The 15,340-nt window shown below is 45.2% G+C and overlaps 1 protein-coding gene across 3 annotated transcripts in view; it reads right to left on the reverse strand.

Annotated features, from left to right (window-relative positions):
• The window catches only part of LOC109857440 (nucleolar protein 4-like), a 64,690-nt gene that overhangs the window by 15,516 nt on the left and 33,834 nt on the right, over nucleotides 1–15,340 (reverse strand). For all 3 annotated transcript variants that reach the window (XM_020433750.1, XM_020433742.1, XM_020433758.1), the window contains 2 exons: nucleotides 5,408–5,462; nucleotides 2,315–2,545 (listed from right to left, as the gene is read on the reverse strand). In XM_020433750.1, coding sequence (XP_020289339.1) covers nucleotides 2,315–2,545; nucleotides 5,408–5,462 — 286 coding nt within the window. The remainder of the gene's footprint in view (nucleotides 1–2,314; nucleotides 2,546–5,407; nucleotides 5,463–15,340) is intronic.

A 15,340-nucleotide genomic window follows, 5' to 3' on the forward strand; every position in this document is an offset into this window, starting at 1 on the left:
TACGTCTACTCGTCTCTTCGGCCGATGGCTGGTTCATTACGCAATGACTACGTCCGAGATATAGAGGCCCGCTTCGAAACCAGTTTCAAATAGCTGCCAGAGAGGATAGATGGAAGAGGCGTACCGAGGCGGAGGGGCGCGGTGAATTATCCTTCCGCAACCTGGCCTAACTGAACAACAGGCGAGTCCCGAGAGCGTGCAGTACCGCGCGGAAACACTCGGCGCCTCTCGGAGAATGCTGTGCGATTATCGCGACATTAAGTACGTGTGCGGCAATTAACGCGCGCGCTCTTTTTTTTTTTTTTGCTGCTAAGGTGTCTTAAGCGCACTTTCAATGAAAGAACATTAAACTGGGTACGTAGTGTTATTTGCAGTATTCGTTGCACTTTCTGTATTTTATGTAGTAGAAAAAAAGTTATAATTTTTTTTGTAATTCACAAATACTGTGAATCTATTGAGAATTTCAAAAATTTTAATTAAAATCACACTATAAAAAAAAAAAAAATAGCTCCGCATTGGAAAAATAGGTAGCCCGAACGAACGGATTAACAATGCGTCGGACTATAATTCAAAATGATTTTAAGAGGCCCACTTGCGATATCGTAATAGTGCGACTAATGGACTTTCCATGCGCCGCGGCAATTTTCGATATTCAACTTTCAATGTCCATCCGCCCGGCGCAATTACCGCGTTACATCCGTCACTCTCTCACATTCGCATTACTCCATTTTCGTTCAACTAGAGACAATCTAAGAACGACATATACCAACTGTCTTAATTCACTTACTTTCTACGAAGCAATAATTGCAGCAATGCAATTAATAGTCCAACATTTTTTAAGTATCTCTACATTTACATCTCTTTCGTAACAAATTAAAAAAAAAAAAGAAACATAAAATTAAATCTTGAAACCGTGACATACCGCGATTGTATCGCAATAATCAATTTCGAGTATTTCGATAAAATTTTGAAATTTTACACAAAGAAACTGTTTCCGCCGCGCACAAGCGGCGATTACGTAAGGATTAATGAACGAGGATGAAATATACAACGGTCCGCGCGCCGCGCTCACATCGCAGACTCCGAGCAGCTTCGATACTCGAAGAAGTATCGGTTGCATTCCTCATCTCGGTACGCGGTTCTCTGTCCGCCCGCACTGATTCATCGCCAACGGGGAAAGAACGAGGACTCACGGCGCGCGTTGCACCCCCGCGATTCACCCTGACGTGGATTTCGCCGAATCGCGTGGGCGTAACGACGAGTAGGCGATCGCACATGCATTTATACTCGCGCACGTAAATAAACACACGTATAGGAACAAATGAGACATGTACGCGCGCGCGCGCGCGCACGTGTCGAATTTCTCTTTCTACGCCACGGGGTACGTCCTAGGTCGGCGATCCATTAGTCACGTCGCGCGCGCGCGCGGCGACAAAACTTTACGAGCTAAATGGCCGGTACACCTTGGCCCCGCAAAACCTGCAATTCACTTCGCTCCGTCGCAACGCGTCGCGTCGCGCCAAGTCGAGTCGCGCGCGCGAGAAGGACGCAAAACTTGAGCATTAAAAAGACCTGACCGCGCGCGCGCGCGCGCTTACGCCAGGCGGAGCAAGGTTCTTTTCATAAGTGGGATTTCGTCAGTCTAGGCGACATCAATGAGACGTCGACGTAAACTTCGTCGTCGAGTCCTTTCGCGACGAAAGAAGAACGAAAGAAAGACGTCTAGACGTCCTGTAATGGATTCCGTTAAATGTCTCGCCTGTCGATTTCGCGCGAGAGGTGTGAATTCTTTTTTCTTCCCACACATTCGCAAAACTCGTGGTCGATAATGTCGCGAATGTTTTTTTATGAAGATATATAACAGTATAGATGAAGCAACTTTAATGGTCTTAATCCTAAGATGCACAGCAATAGTTTACAATAGCTAAAAGAAAACAAATTATTCTTGGCTTCTTGTTAAATAATGTAGGAAGAGATGGTTTGAGCGTCATATTAAAAAAAAAAAAAAAACAGAAAATATCCTTGATATTCGATAACACGATCTTTTAAAATGTTTCCTTGCATTTCAAAATGAATAATTTTTTCCACTGCTTTAATATGCGTACATTTCTGTTCGTTAAAACTCGTAAAAATAGTCTCTGACCAACTTCAGACGTCGAAAAAAAAACTAGTTTTTTTCTGGCGATTTTGCAAATGTTACACGAATATCTCTCGCGAAAACAGTTTTGTTCATGACATTTTAAGACGTGTCGCGACAAACAAAAATTCGCCCAGGAACGCCGCAAATATCCCGCTCATTGAAATAAGGTGTTACCTGTGAGTGTGGAGTTGTTAATGGTGTTGTTTGCCGTAGAAATGGCCGATTGGCTGGTGACAGGTGTGCCAACGGTGGTAGCCGTAGTGGTGGTCGAAGAGTTATTTGGCGAGAGGGCGGCGTTGGCAGCCTGGACCTGGGCCTGCGCCAGTGCCTGTGCCTGCGCCTGTATATTACAATTCCAGGCGAGCAGCATCAGCTTCAGCTTATCCGGGTCTTTCATGAGCAAGTCTGCCGAAAATTAAAAGTTTCCAATTGGCTTCAAATAAGATTTACAAAAAAAAAAAAAATCATGTAGAACGATGATCACGTGCGCGCGCGTGCAACGAATGCGAGGTTCACCGAGCGATCTTCCTCGCCTGAAAAATTAACTCGTCTACGACGACAAGAGTCCTTGCTCATATAAAAGAGAAAGAATGAATGTTAGAGAAAAAGAGAGAAAAAGAAAGAAGGGAGAAGGGAAAGGAGAGAGAGAGAACGGAATCATACGTCCGGACGCAATCCTATATCGCGAGTGAGCCGCGACATTCGTCATCCACCTCCGGTTGGCCTCGTCCGCCGTAGGCTATTATCACTTATCAGCTACCTGAGCTTGCGAGCTCGCTCCGAGCAGAACGCGTCGAATAAATTAGACTCACAAAACAACAACAATAATAACAACGTCGTCGACTCGATTTAATCGCCGCTTAATAACGCAACAGGTTTAATTACCCGAAACTGATAAATCGGCCGGTCGGTGCAAGCGCACCTCGCAGCTGGCGGCGAACCGCGTGCAATGCCGTTTACGTTTATTAATCGATCGGGTAATTTACACGAGTTCTGACAAAAACCAAATCGCGGCAGAATAAGCTCCTGTGCGCGAGTCTATAAGCGAGTCTACGATTAACTGTCCGACGAAGTATGTGCCTCGTGATTTATCCTTGAACACTGTCGAGTCGGCGAAGAGACGTCGTTGTATTATTGATCAGCTTGGCGGTAGAAATCGACGGCGCGATTAACGACGTTCTGTCGACGCAACTCGCTCCGTGAGATATCCACCGAGGGATACTACCGACGAGACTGACGAGATCCATACGAGCCGGTTTTAGCGTCATGACTCGTCCGTTTCCCGACAAACCGATATCCTAGAGCGAGCGATAACGCGGTTTTTTTTTTTTTTTTTTTTTTTTTTTTTTTTTTTTTTTTTTTTTCATTTCTTCGATTTGCTGCCCGCGCTTGTGACGATTTCAACGTTAAGCAAAGCGACGCGAAAAAACAATACGATCCGCGAGCGACAAATAAAACACGATGTCTTCCAAAACTGTTACGGCGATATACAGCGGCGCGAAGACCGCGACATATTGGCGGAGAGTGACGAGCGAGATGAGTAATGCATGACGCGCATAGATTTTCCGGCAATCCACATGTTGATTAAAATTAATGACAACAAGGTGTCGTCTTTATCTGCAGAGTTTCCTTAGACTAAAATGCTCGCATAGAAAGGCTCGTCGTTACTCAGCAAACAGAATTTTGCCCAGCAGACAAAAGCTCATTGAACGCTCGCACCGGGATATTATTGTATTGTGTCGTATGCGTGTGGTTTTGTGTTTGCGTTTCTCTCGCAAAATCGTTGACTTTTTTTCTTCATCTGGACCGCATACAACACGATTCCATGTAACGTCCATCTCTCTCCGAAGACGTTCCTGCACGCCGTGAATTAAACCGTAATCGAATGCACGGTGCCGAGTAACACGTTCGACGATACTAATTCGTTATATCGATCCGTGCCACGCGAGAATTGTAACGCGGATCCGTCGAGCAAAATCGAGTCGCCGATATATTGACTCTTAAAATATCGCGTCTTGATTCCAACCAAAATTGTTTAATAAATATCGGATTATATTCCATGAAAATTTGCGTTTTTATCCGCAACATTTGACACTAAATGAAATAACTTGTGTCTCGTGCATTATAGTTCTGTCAATTTGATAAATCGAATTGTATATATCTTCTGAAAAAAAAGAAAAAAAAAACTAAATTTATCGAGTAATTTATTTCGAACTGCTTTGCGACAATAATCAAAATCCGATGTTTAAAATTAAACGAGACGAAGACGTTTCGACGAGTTCAAGTTTGACTTTATATCGTTTTCCACATTTTGAAATTTGCATTAAAATTACCACGTGAAAGCACACAATGCGAGACACAATGTGTCAATGGTTAATTCAGCCTATTATAATAATATTGCGTAATATGCAGTCCGACACTGCTGCGTTCACGCTGTAGGACAAAATGTGCACGAAGCTTACTATTAATTTACGCAAATTCCGCGGAATACGACTGGAACAATGTAGTGTCCGCGTAGTAGAACTGCAACGCGCAACTGCACGTAATCGGGAGCGGAGAGTTCAAAGGGACAATCCGCAGATTTTGCAGCGTATCACGCGGCCACGGGCTCGGTGCCGTTTGTACGTTCCGAGCGGCGGAATTAGCGGTGACACGCGGCGGACGGGCGCTTCGGACGGGCGCGACGACGAGAGCAGAGATTTATTAGCCGGCGGACAAACCCGCGGGGAGAAACAGAGAGAAAGAGAGATATAGAAAAAAAGAGATGAGGAAAAAGGATAGAGAGGACCGGTCGTGCAGTCGGAGTGACGTCTAAATCATTCAGGACGCGGTTCAATAATGTAGAAACGCGCGGCGCGCGCGCTACCGTAGAATTCGGGTCAGATTCCCGAAACGGGTGCGACCTGACCCCGCGCTCAAGAGCCGCGCCAAAAAGACGGAGACCGAGACACGGCTTCTCCGACGAAGTATACTCGAGCCGCGAACCGAGTCGAGAGTAACGGAGTACGAGAATGAAGTGCCGCGGGCAAGCACATCGAATGCGAACGAGAACTCGACTGCGAGCGGCTTCGCACGCACGCGCCGGAAAATACGGCGCATTTTTTTTTGTTTCGTAAAGGAATTGCGATCTCTCACTTCTCGTATAGATCGGTATATATATGTATATATATATATATATAAATTTTCCATCGCTAGTAAATTAAAAAAAAAAAAAAAAAAAAAAACAGCCAATATACTGATAAAGAAACTGAAGAGTGTTCTGCTCACTTTGATAATGTTCTTCATCGGCGATGTCGGCAGGTTCCGGAGTCGAGATGTTCTCCTGCAACAGAAAGCCACTGGTTATCCGAAGCGTTTTTCACTCAAGTCGCGTATGGCAGTCGAACGGCCCGTGTCCGTTCTGAACTGCGTGGCGCGCGGTTCAGATAGAACAGAACAAAACTCTTGCGACGCGTTTTAAAAAGTTCGCGAAACTCATTTTCCGTAGCTGCCGGGTTATGATAATACCGCGCAAACGCGCGCAGTCACGGCGCGTAACCGCATCGTTATGTAGAACCTGGGAGAAGCTCGCGACCTTATTCGCTCGCTATGTATAGTCATTCATGCCATTTTTGTAACAATATTAGAATTTTTTCTTTGAACGATAAAACAAAAAAGTATTTAAATTTAAATAATTCCGTCTGTTTTATTAAGTTCAAGTTATAATAGACATGCTATATGAATGAATGCTGAACTACACCTACTCTCATTTTTGTTTTTATAATCGTATAGATTGTAATATCATTCTTAATAAGATTCTTTTCGAAAATGTCAGACAGAAATATTTTTAATTATTGTAGTTTTAAATTAAAGCGAGATTATTAACTGTGCGAAATTATCCCTTTCCTTTTTCTCTTCCTTCTTTCAATACGCACAATATTGTCACGAATGTTTAATTATTTTATTTTTACTTTTGCATATGGAGAAAGGAAAAAAACATGCCTAGAAATTCGTGAATTCTCTTATTTGCATTACGTAACGACGCACGTAAGACGTGTAGCTTCGAAGAAGCTATCGAAGGCTGTTCGCGTTACCATACGCCCACAGGAAGACCGTGGACTTTATTGTCCCAGATCAAGAGCCAACGGCGACTCGCGATTCGTCGAAACGCAAATTGCTTACGCCTCGGCGCTACTTCGCGCGGCGAAGGTGACGCGCGTCGAGATTCTCAGATCAGTATAACGTGCGCGCGCGAGCACCGCCTCTCTCAACCCTTTCACGATCAACGCGGTCAATCTGTCTCCGGCTTGAGTTCCATGTACACATGTACAGAGAGATCTCTTCCAACATAACCCGGGGAAGTAGAATCGTTAGTTGAGTGAGAGAAGAAATGCAATGCGCGCGTGTTAAAAGATTATTTATAATGTATTTACAAATTCTGACAATAATTCTTACAATAATATTCTTACAACAAATAATTCTTCGATAATAAAATTTCAGAAATGTAACTATAACGTTTGCAGCGCAGACGGTATTTTTCGTATCGCTATTTCGCGTACCCGAAAATCATCCATTTATTTTTTACGCCACTGACAAGATTGAGTGGTCAGGGTCGTTTCACGTGAATAAGGCCGAGGCTCGTCGAGTGGAGGATCGCCTCTATATGGCTGGATCGTTTTTCATCGAAAAGAGCAGCGCGAAGCGTTCTCCGTGATATGGCATTGGCGCGCCGCGGCTCTCTTCTAATCGATCTCTCGAGTCGCGCCGAGGCGATCTTCCAAGCTCTAGCGCCGCGATTCTATCTCGCTTTGATTGATTTTATCCCGACGAAATTAACGGGTTTTTCCCTCCCGTTGAAACGAACGGCCGACAGTTTCGCAAGGCATGCACTAACGTAGTGCCGAGCGAAGCCTGGGCCGACTGACTGGTTCGCAGTGTGTTGCTGCAGCAGCAGGCGCTGCGGCGGCACAGCCTCTCCTATCTGTGTCAGGTCTCGTGTTGCAACTCCAGAAGGTCGACCGGTATACAACGCGGAGAGCACGGCCAATTGATATCGGCCACAACTTTGTCCAGCGGGCTTGTACGAACGTAGTGTGTGCGTGCGTGCGAGCGAGCGTAGCGCGTGCGAGCGAGAAAACGCGCACACACGTCCGCGTGGTGTTGCGCGTCAACGCGCGCGTGTGCGCGCAGCGGCCGCAAAAAACTCCTGATGATGTAACCGAGAAATTCCGACGAGTCGGCGCGCGGACGAACGTGAAAATCGCGCCAGAGGCGAGGAGATCCAATCGCGACGAAAATGTCGCGCGTCACGCTTTTTTAAAACAAACGACCACCTCTACGCGCGTCTTTTCGGAGAAGGGAATGTTTGCAAAGTATGGATTCGCGGTATGTCCCACGATGTGGAAATCAAGTTTTACAGCACGTTTACGTTTACTATACAGTTACGCCAGATCGGATGTGGAACGAGCACAATTCTCTCCAAACGCGCGTTGAGAATTTTATTTATTTTTAATCTATATCGAGGTAGATCCACACAAGTTGTTTGCGCGTTAACAATATATTTTTTAATGCAGTTGTCAATTTACATACATCGAACTAGCGGTTTAACTATCTCAACTGTCTGTTATTTTTTTTTATTTTTTATTTTTATGTGATTTACACAAAGTGTATGTCATAATTTTAGTCCCCGGGACTTTTATCCATTGACACTTTGCGATCTGATATTAGTTGTAGTTTTTATTCGATAGAAAAAAATCGGTAGAACGATTCGAAAGAGTTTGTCGGTATTAGATAGAAGCCACGGTACAGAATCTGTTTAATAATCGTGGAATTTATTGGCCAAGCGTCTCTCTCTTTCCTTCATAAAGCTCTGACAATGTTTGACTGCACATACATATTCGCGAAAAGTTATTTTAAGAATCTTCCATTAAGAATTTAATATAACCCGATTGTCATAAAAATCAAGTCGTGGAAGTATCGATTGTAATGAGCACATCTTTGCAATTTGAAAGTCAATGAGTCAACTGATTTATCGAGAGGGAAATAAACATTAACAAATATAAAAAATATATACAAAATATAATAAAATCACACAAATTAAAACTAAGTAAACATTCCGAAACTTAATCCTACGAAGAAAAAGAGAAAGAGAAAGAGAGAGAGAGAGAGAGAGAGAGAGAGAGAGAGAGAGAGAGAGAGAAAGCTTTCTCAATAAATTCTGCTAATTTATATTTTACGATTTGAAGAATTGTCTTGTGATCAACCATGCCGCTTGTAGAGGTCTCGATCTCGCTCGACCGGGCACATCGTCAAGGTGTCTGCTATTAAAGATAATCGCAGCGGGTTACCTTCTAAGAAGGAGTTGGCCGACGAGCGGACCGAGCTCCGCAGCGGTATTCTTGTAATTGATACCATCGATACGATCGTTACGAGTTATCCTACACGCCAGGATATCTGCGAATTGTTGCGTTTAATTTACGACAAGGACACGAGGCAACGGAGCGATACTGGAAGTCTCGTTCACGCGGAACTCGTCGAACAGTACAAAACGGTACTCGAGCAATGGTGTAATGCTTGATAATGCATATTGAAACATACATCTTTAATGAACTAAATATTTCTGCAGTTCACAATAATTTGTCACGACAATATATTTTCGGATTCTGTACCATGGCTTCTAAATTTTAAAAGTGATAAAACCAATAATGATAAAAAAAAAGAAATAAAACCTTTAAAAAGACAACGAGGCGATATATCGTAGATAAGAGGATAAAAATTATTTCCGTATGTTTTTATACTGTTGAAATCTGAACACTTTGTTATCATATTGATTTCGTTTTGCTATGGAAGAATCTCGATGGGGAAAGGCGAGAGGTTAGCGCAGGTATTAATAAACAAAGAACCCCAATCTTTCCACTTCTCCACCGGGCTACGCGTTCCTTCTCTTTCTCCCTCTTTCTTTGTCTCTCACCTACGTGCGGGGGCCGCCCCACTTCCGGCGGATGTACTCTGATAAATGGGAATCTCACTGCGCGCACGACCGGCCGGCCGTATACACCTACGACTGCTGCGGCGAATGAGAAACGATCCGGGCGTCTTCCAGGCATGAAGCATGAAGACGAAGACAGAAGCGGGCAGAAGGAGAGCAGTAAAACGGAGTTAACAGTAACCCGCACCGTTCGAGATCCCTCGGTAGCGTCGAGAACTCACACATTCGTCTTCGGTATGTATTGAAGCAGGCGATATTATTTGGCGAAAAATAAAAAAATAAGTTCTTTGTATTCTTCCGGAATTTCTGACGGATAAGAGAAATAAATGGCTAATAAAGAAACATTTAATTATTGTATTTTTGTAACGTTTACAAAAATATCTTCTTTCTATTTTTCTCTCATCCGATGCTGATCATCGATTAATTTTTGCGAGAATATTGAACACACGGTTCAGAAACGATTCAGAACTGTAAAGCCGCTGTGTTGCACGCAACAGAACTTTGGATGAAACGATACGCTAATCTCGCGCGCGCTCCGCTTCATCGTTGAGATCCCGACGATGATCTCGGAGACGGGAATTCTGTCGTAACGTTGATCGTCGAGGTCACGTCTCGCTAACGCAACGAGCGCACGAATGCGCCGCGCTCGATTCGTACGCACGCATTCGTATGTGGGAACGTATACAGTTGGGATAAGGAGAGAAACTCTTAACTCGAGCTGGTGACTCCGGAACGCGATGAGCACACATTCTCTCCCTCTCTCTTTCTCTCTCTCTCTCTCTCTCTCTCCTCTCGTCTCTCCCGAGGAGGGAAGAGAGACGTGCGGAACCAGAACTACGCAGAGAATTGCCGCGAGCTACAACGGTGGAAAAAACAAGGAAGGATAGGAGGGCAGGGGGCAGAGAGATAGAAGAACCACGTTCTCGTGGAGAAGCGCCGTTCTCGGCGGCCAGATACGGCTGAAACATTTGTTTAGTTGGCTGCAATTAAGCCACTTGGCGGCAATTGTTTGTCGCTCAGCACAGAATTCCGCTCCCACCGTTCGGCTCCACGAGATGCGTGTAGTACACGGTTACGCGCGCGTGTTACAGCGAGAAGAGAGGCGGTGAGAGGGGCACAGCCTCCGCGGGCGAGGGGGGCTGTGTGCGCTGTGTTGTACCAACTCGCCACCAACACAGCAATTCCAGACGATAAAAGCGAGCGAGTTGCCGGGGTTAGGGGTCAACCGGGTCCAGTAGCCGGTGTCCGACCAATCAGCGGCAACCGGCCGGACACCGCCGCGAGATCGTTCGAGGCGATTGTCTTTTGTCTTTCTAGACAAGTGAAGATGCTGAATTGCCCGTCGAAGCGGCGCGCGACTAACAAGGATTAATCCTCAAATCAACTCGAAAACAAGTTTCTTCAAGCTTATCGCTTGAGGTCTCCGAATGTTTTTTTTGGTGATATTTATAGAGAGAGAGAGAGTGATTCAATCTCTCAACATTACTGATAAGAAACGACGAATATGCGAATTTTACAACTTTACTTACAATATTTTTTTCGTTAATATTATTTTGTAAAAAAAAGTTGCGGAAAAATATGATAATTATTAATTGATTACAATGGAACTTTTAATTCAATGGTATTAACAATCACTAGAGATTGAAATAGACAGTTAATAGATTATCTATTTCTTTCAATATATAGAAATTTTTAGCTCACGCAATAAGCGAATAGAATTTATTGTGAAATATCTCTTATAAGATATACATATTCAGAAACGCACACGCATAGCGTGTGCGATTAATCAAGATAAATCGAGGAATATTTAAAGTAATTAAACGGTGCGTAATAAGAGGAGTGGAGAAAAGGTCAAACTCGTCAGGGACCCGGAACACGACGGCCGTGCCGGTCGCGGCGTAAAAGGAGGACCGAATTGGGCCCGTTAGGATGATTGCTCGCGAAGAACGCTCGCTCGAGTGGTCGATTTAGTTGCTTCTTCTGGGTAGCTCTTTGGATAATGGAGAAATGATTGTGGCCTACCGGTGATTTCTCCTCTATGTGTTTTAACCGGGGCAAAATACCTATTGGCCGTTGCGATTCGACCGCCTGTCGCCGATCCTTCTTCTCATCCTCTCTTGTCGCTCTTCCTTCTCTCTCTCTCTCTCTCTCTCTCTCTCTCTCTCTCTCTCTCTCTCTCTCTCTCTCTCNTCTCTCTCTCTCTCTCTCTCTCTCTCTCTCTCTCTCTCTCTCTCTCTCTCGCTCTCTCGCTCTTTTGCTACGCCGTCCGAATCGTGCGACTCTCAATTTCGGCTCATTTGCCTACCAAATCCATCGTCGTATAAATACATGTAGGCTTCTACAGTGAACGGGTCTCAAGGCCGCCGGCAATTACCGACGCCCTCGTTCTCAAAGCGCTTTTATTTTTCTTCCCCGTTGTACTTTTACCGTTCAACGCATCCCATCGTCTCAGTCCCCCTTCCCCCTTTTCGTCTTTCTCAGGATTCTTATAATCGAATCCTTACTATATCGCGATCGTCGCTGCCGTATTCATTGATACAAAGTAGCGGGAATCCCGCGGACGATCGGAACTCCGCTGATTTCTCCCGGGGCGACAAAATTGAGTCGTCACAGTCGATACATCTACAGGAAAAACATGCGACAACCTCGATATTTCGAGATTCATCATCGCCATGAAACGTGGATCGTCCTTGCGACGTCTTCGAAAGGTTACGAGATCCGCGAAACCGGAGTTGTCTTCGTCGAAAGATCACAGATCGAGATGCGCAGTAAAACAGAGAACAGATTCCACACTTGAGTTTTCGCACGTCCACCCTTCAAGGATACGCGTGATTATGCCGGCATCCGAGAGTAATGCCGACGAATCAGTCACCGATATATAGGTCGAGCGTGAGAAGAGGAGAGGAGCGCGAGTGACGTCATCGGTATACACTTCCAAAGCGTCCAGGTTGCGTCAAGAGGAGATCGGCGGAGATCGTTGTGGAAGAAGCACTTCTGATCTGGAAAGCAAATGCGGAGTAGGAGGAGGAGAAGACGACGGTAGGAGGACGACGGGGTCACCGTCGGTGGGATAACCTCACACGTGTGCGCCCCAAAAAAAGAAGAAGAAATAAAAAGAAGAAGACGACGACGACGACGACGACGACGACGTGACGGCGGGGCGGTGGTGGCGGCGGCGGCGGACGAGCACAGTGGCGTCGACAGAAAAGACACGCACTTTTGCCTCCGTTGCACTACGTTGTGCAAAGATATGATGTAAAATTGCAAATATAAATAGAATGAAATTTATTCTTTATTATCTTATTCAATAAAGTCTAATATTTTCTCAGATTAAAAAAATATTCTCTTAATATTTTCTCTAATTTAAATAATCTACGAGAAGAAATTTACAATATAAAATATAATCTCGCGATATTTTTTATTTGCTACATTCGCTGAGAGTTTTCAATATTGAAAATTTTCTTCTCTCATCCAACTGAAGTTATTCAATCGAATAATAATCATTTCGCAAAGATATTCAACGTAGACTCGAAAAGTCGCTCTTTATCATTCGATCTCACGGTAACTTGGAAACTCGTTGAGTTGAGATTAAAATACAGCGCGATCGGGAGTAGCATCGTCGGAGCCACGAACAACCGCGGTATCCGGCGTGGCCGGTTGGCTACCTTACTTGACCCCTGCGCAACGAGGGACAATTGGGTGTAACAGTCTCCCATTCGTCTGTCCGTCCGCCCGTCCCTCCCGTATGTATCGCCCCATACGTGTCCGTGTTTCTCTGAATCCTCGGCCGTGTAACACATCCATTACTCCCGAGGCGTATAGCGCGCGAGTGTGGCGAGATATAATACACGCACGCACACGTGCGTCACTGCCTTCCACCGAGGGGAAAAGTCCAACGACGACGACGGCGACGACAACAGAGAGTTCCCCGCCGCGAGCGTTAACGAAGAAGAACACCGGAGTCCTGAAGTGCCGAGCGCTAAGCGTAAAAATTATAACGACATATAACGAGTTTTAATATTCTCGGCATATTTCCCCGATAATGAATTTTCCATGATCGGGTACTGAGATTTAACGCGGCAGGCCTGAATATCAATTGAAACTAATTGTTTTAAAAGAACTAGAATTATTTAAAAAATCAGCGAGAGAAGAGACGGGCAAAAACCTATGTCGTGTATCGTAAAATTTACCGGAATTCGCGAGAGAGAAAGAGAGAGAGAGAGAGGGAGAGAGAGAAAGCTGTTAATTCAGTGGCATCAAGAGAGTCTCATCGTTGTGTGAACTTTTTGACCAAGCAGGATATATGTTTTCTATATCCGAGAAATCCTTGCAGAAGCTCGTCCCGCACAAGGCCAACAGTGAAGCATTAAAACTGTCTACACATTATAACACACAGCTTTTCTCTCTTCTCGTTTATCTTATCGCAATGCGGGGGGATGTGTGTGAAGAACCTGACTGCTATATTTCTTTCTCGGAACAGAAAATGCGCGCGTACTTATAGCCAGTCGGTGTAATTACAACAAGTCGGTGATGATCAGTGTCTCTCGTCCATTATCAAGGACATACGATTGTACGTTTCTCCGCGCAATAGAAGACAAGAAAACAAAACAAAACAAAATAAGAAGATTAACACACGCGGCGGATATGTGTTATAAGCATCTCGAAATTCATAACGGATCGAACGTGTTCCGTTGACGCGACATTCAATATCACCTGACGGCGGGACGAAAGCTGAAGAGGAAGAGCGTGATGCTGCGCGCGATCCAAATATCCCTCTCGTCGCGGGACGGGAGAAGAGAAAAGAAGAGGATAGAGCGGCGCTCGGTTTCGAGCACGCGCCCTGCTCTATTCGACTCTCCCACGTAGCGGCGGTTTCGATTCGTTTCCCTCCAGTCGCGTCTTGCCCCGCGAGCTGGGAGCGCGCACTCCTCTTCTCTTCTCGCACTTTGCTTCTTTCGGTAACGCGCTGCATGTGTTACGCCAACGTGCACGAAAAAAAAAAAGAAAAAAAAAACGAGCCGCGCGCGTAGGTAAAATAACCATGTATACACGCTTCGCTGCCGGTTATTTTCCGTAATACGACGTGGTATCGTCGATATGAGAAATGCAATCGAATGCTTCCGCGAGTTTCCACATCCAATATAAAACACCCAACAGACGTAGTATTGATGCTGTATAAAGGTTTAATCAACGTTTGCAACGTTTTTAAAACGTAAAACCTTGAGTAAAAACTTTATGCTAAAATAAATGCGATTATTTCTTTATACATATATTTTTTATATCTGCTCATTTACAAATAAAAATATTAGAAACGAGGTATATATACTGGTGTTTCTAGACTTCGATGTGGTCCGAAAAGCTATGAACGGATATAGATTTTTTCCTAACGTTCCAACTTTTCGACCTTAACGATGCAATTTGTTCCCCCGCATTAGCTATTTCTTTCATGACACTTTATTTCTACCGACAAAGGCCCGATAATTAATCGAGGCAGATATCTCTTTTCCTCTTTCTCCCTTTCTCTCTTTCTCTCTCTCTCTCTCTATCTCTCTTCGTGCACGTTCATACGCGTTGTGTAGGTCCATGAACTAATCCAGGCAGTTGTCTCATCTCGATATCACGCCTGCCTATTAATACGCGAAGATCATTAGCTGCGACCGCTTCCGGGTGGCATGACTTCGCCACGGCGATGCGGACGCGCCGCACGAAAGCCACTCGGTGCATCGCACGATCGCCCACAATTATCGGCGACGATCCGCTCGAAACGCACACGTCCCACGTGCTCTAAGCAACCAGTCAGTGTTTCAATAACGCCCCGACGGACCCTGCCGCCCCTTTCCCCGTTCCTCTGTTCTTGCGTGCTTGTCTGCCTGCTTCGTGCACCTCCGCCGCGCACTGAAACACACTATCTATCTAAAGACCGAACATATGCGTGTGCCTGTGTGTATGTGCGTGGACACGCGGGGGCCCGGCCCCTCCAGGTCTTGAGCTCACATGTGAGATCCGACGATCCAGCGAGCCAGGCCTGCTGGCCTGCCAAGGGAATATTATACTTGGCGATGACGCGTACACGCTACGAGGAGGCTATCTCGCCTCGACGAGAGTCTTGAGCGGTAGGGTAGGGGAAAACGGGACGGGAGATATAGCAGGGGAGAGGATAGGGTGCGCCACAAGGATGAGGCAGAAGGTAGAGAATATACTGGCAGAGAAGCGCAAGGGGGAATACAGGCGCC

The sequence above is a fragment of the Pseudomyrmex gracilis genome, unplaced genomic scaffold (genome assembly GCF_002006095.1).
Source record: "Pseudomyrmex gracilis isolate BER0280 unplaced genomic scaffold, ASM200609v1 scaffold_5, whole genome shotgun sequence".
Taxonomy (NCBI): Eukaryota; Metazoa; Arthropoda; class Insecta; order Hymenoptera; family Formicidae; genus Pseudomyrmex; species Pseudomyrmex gracilis.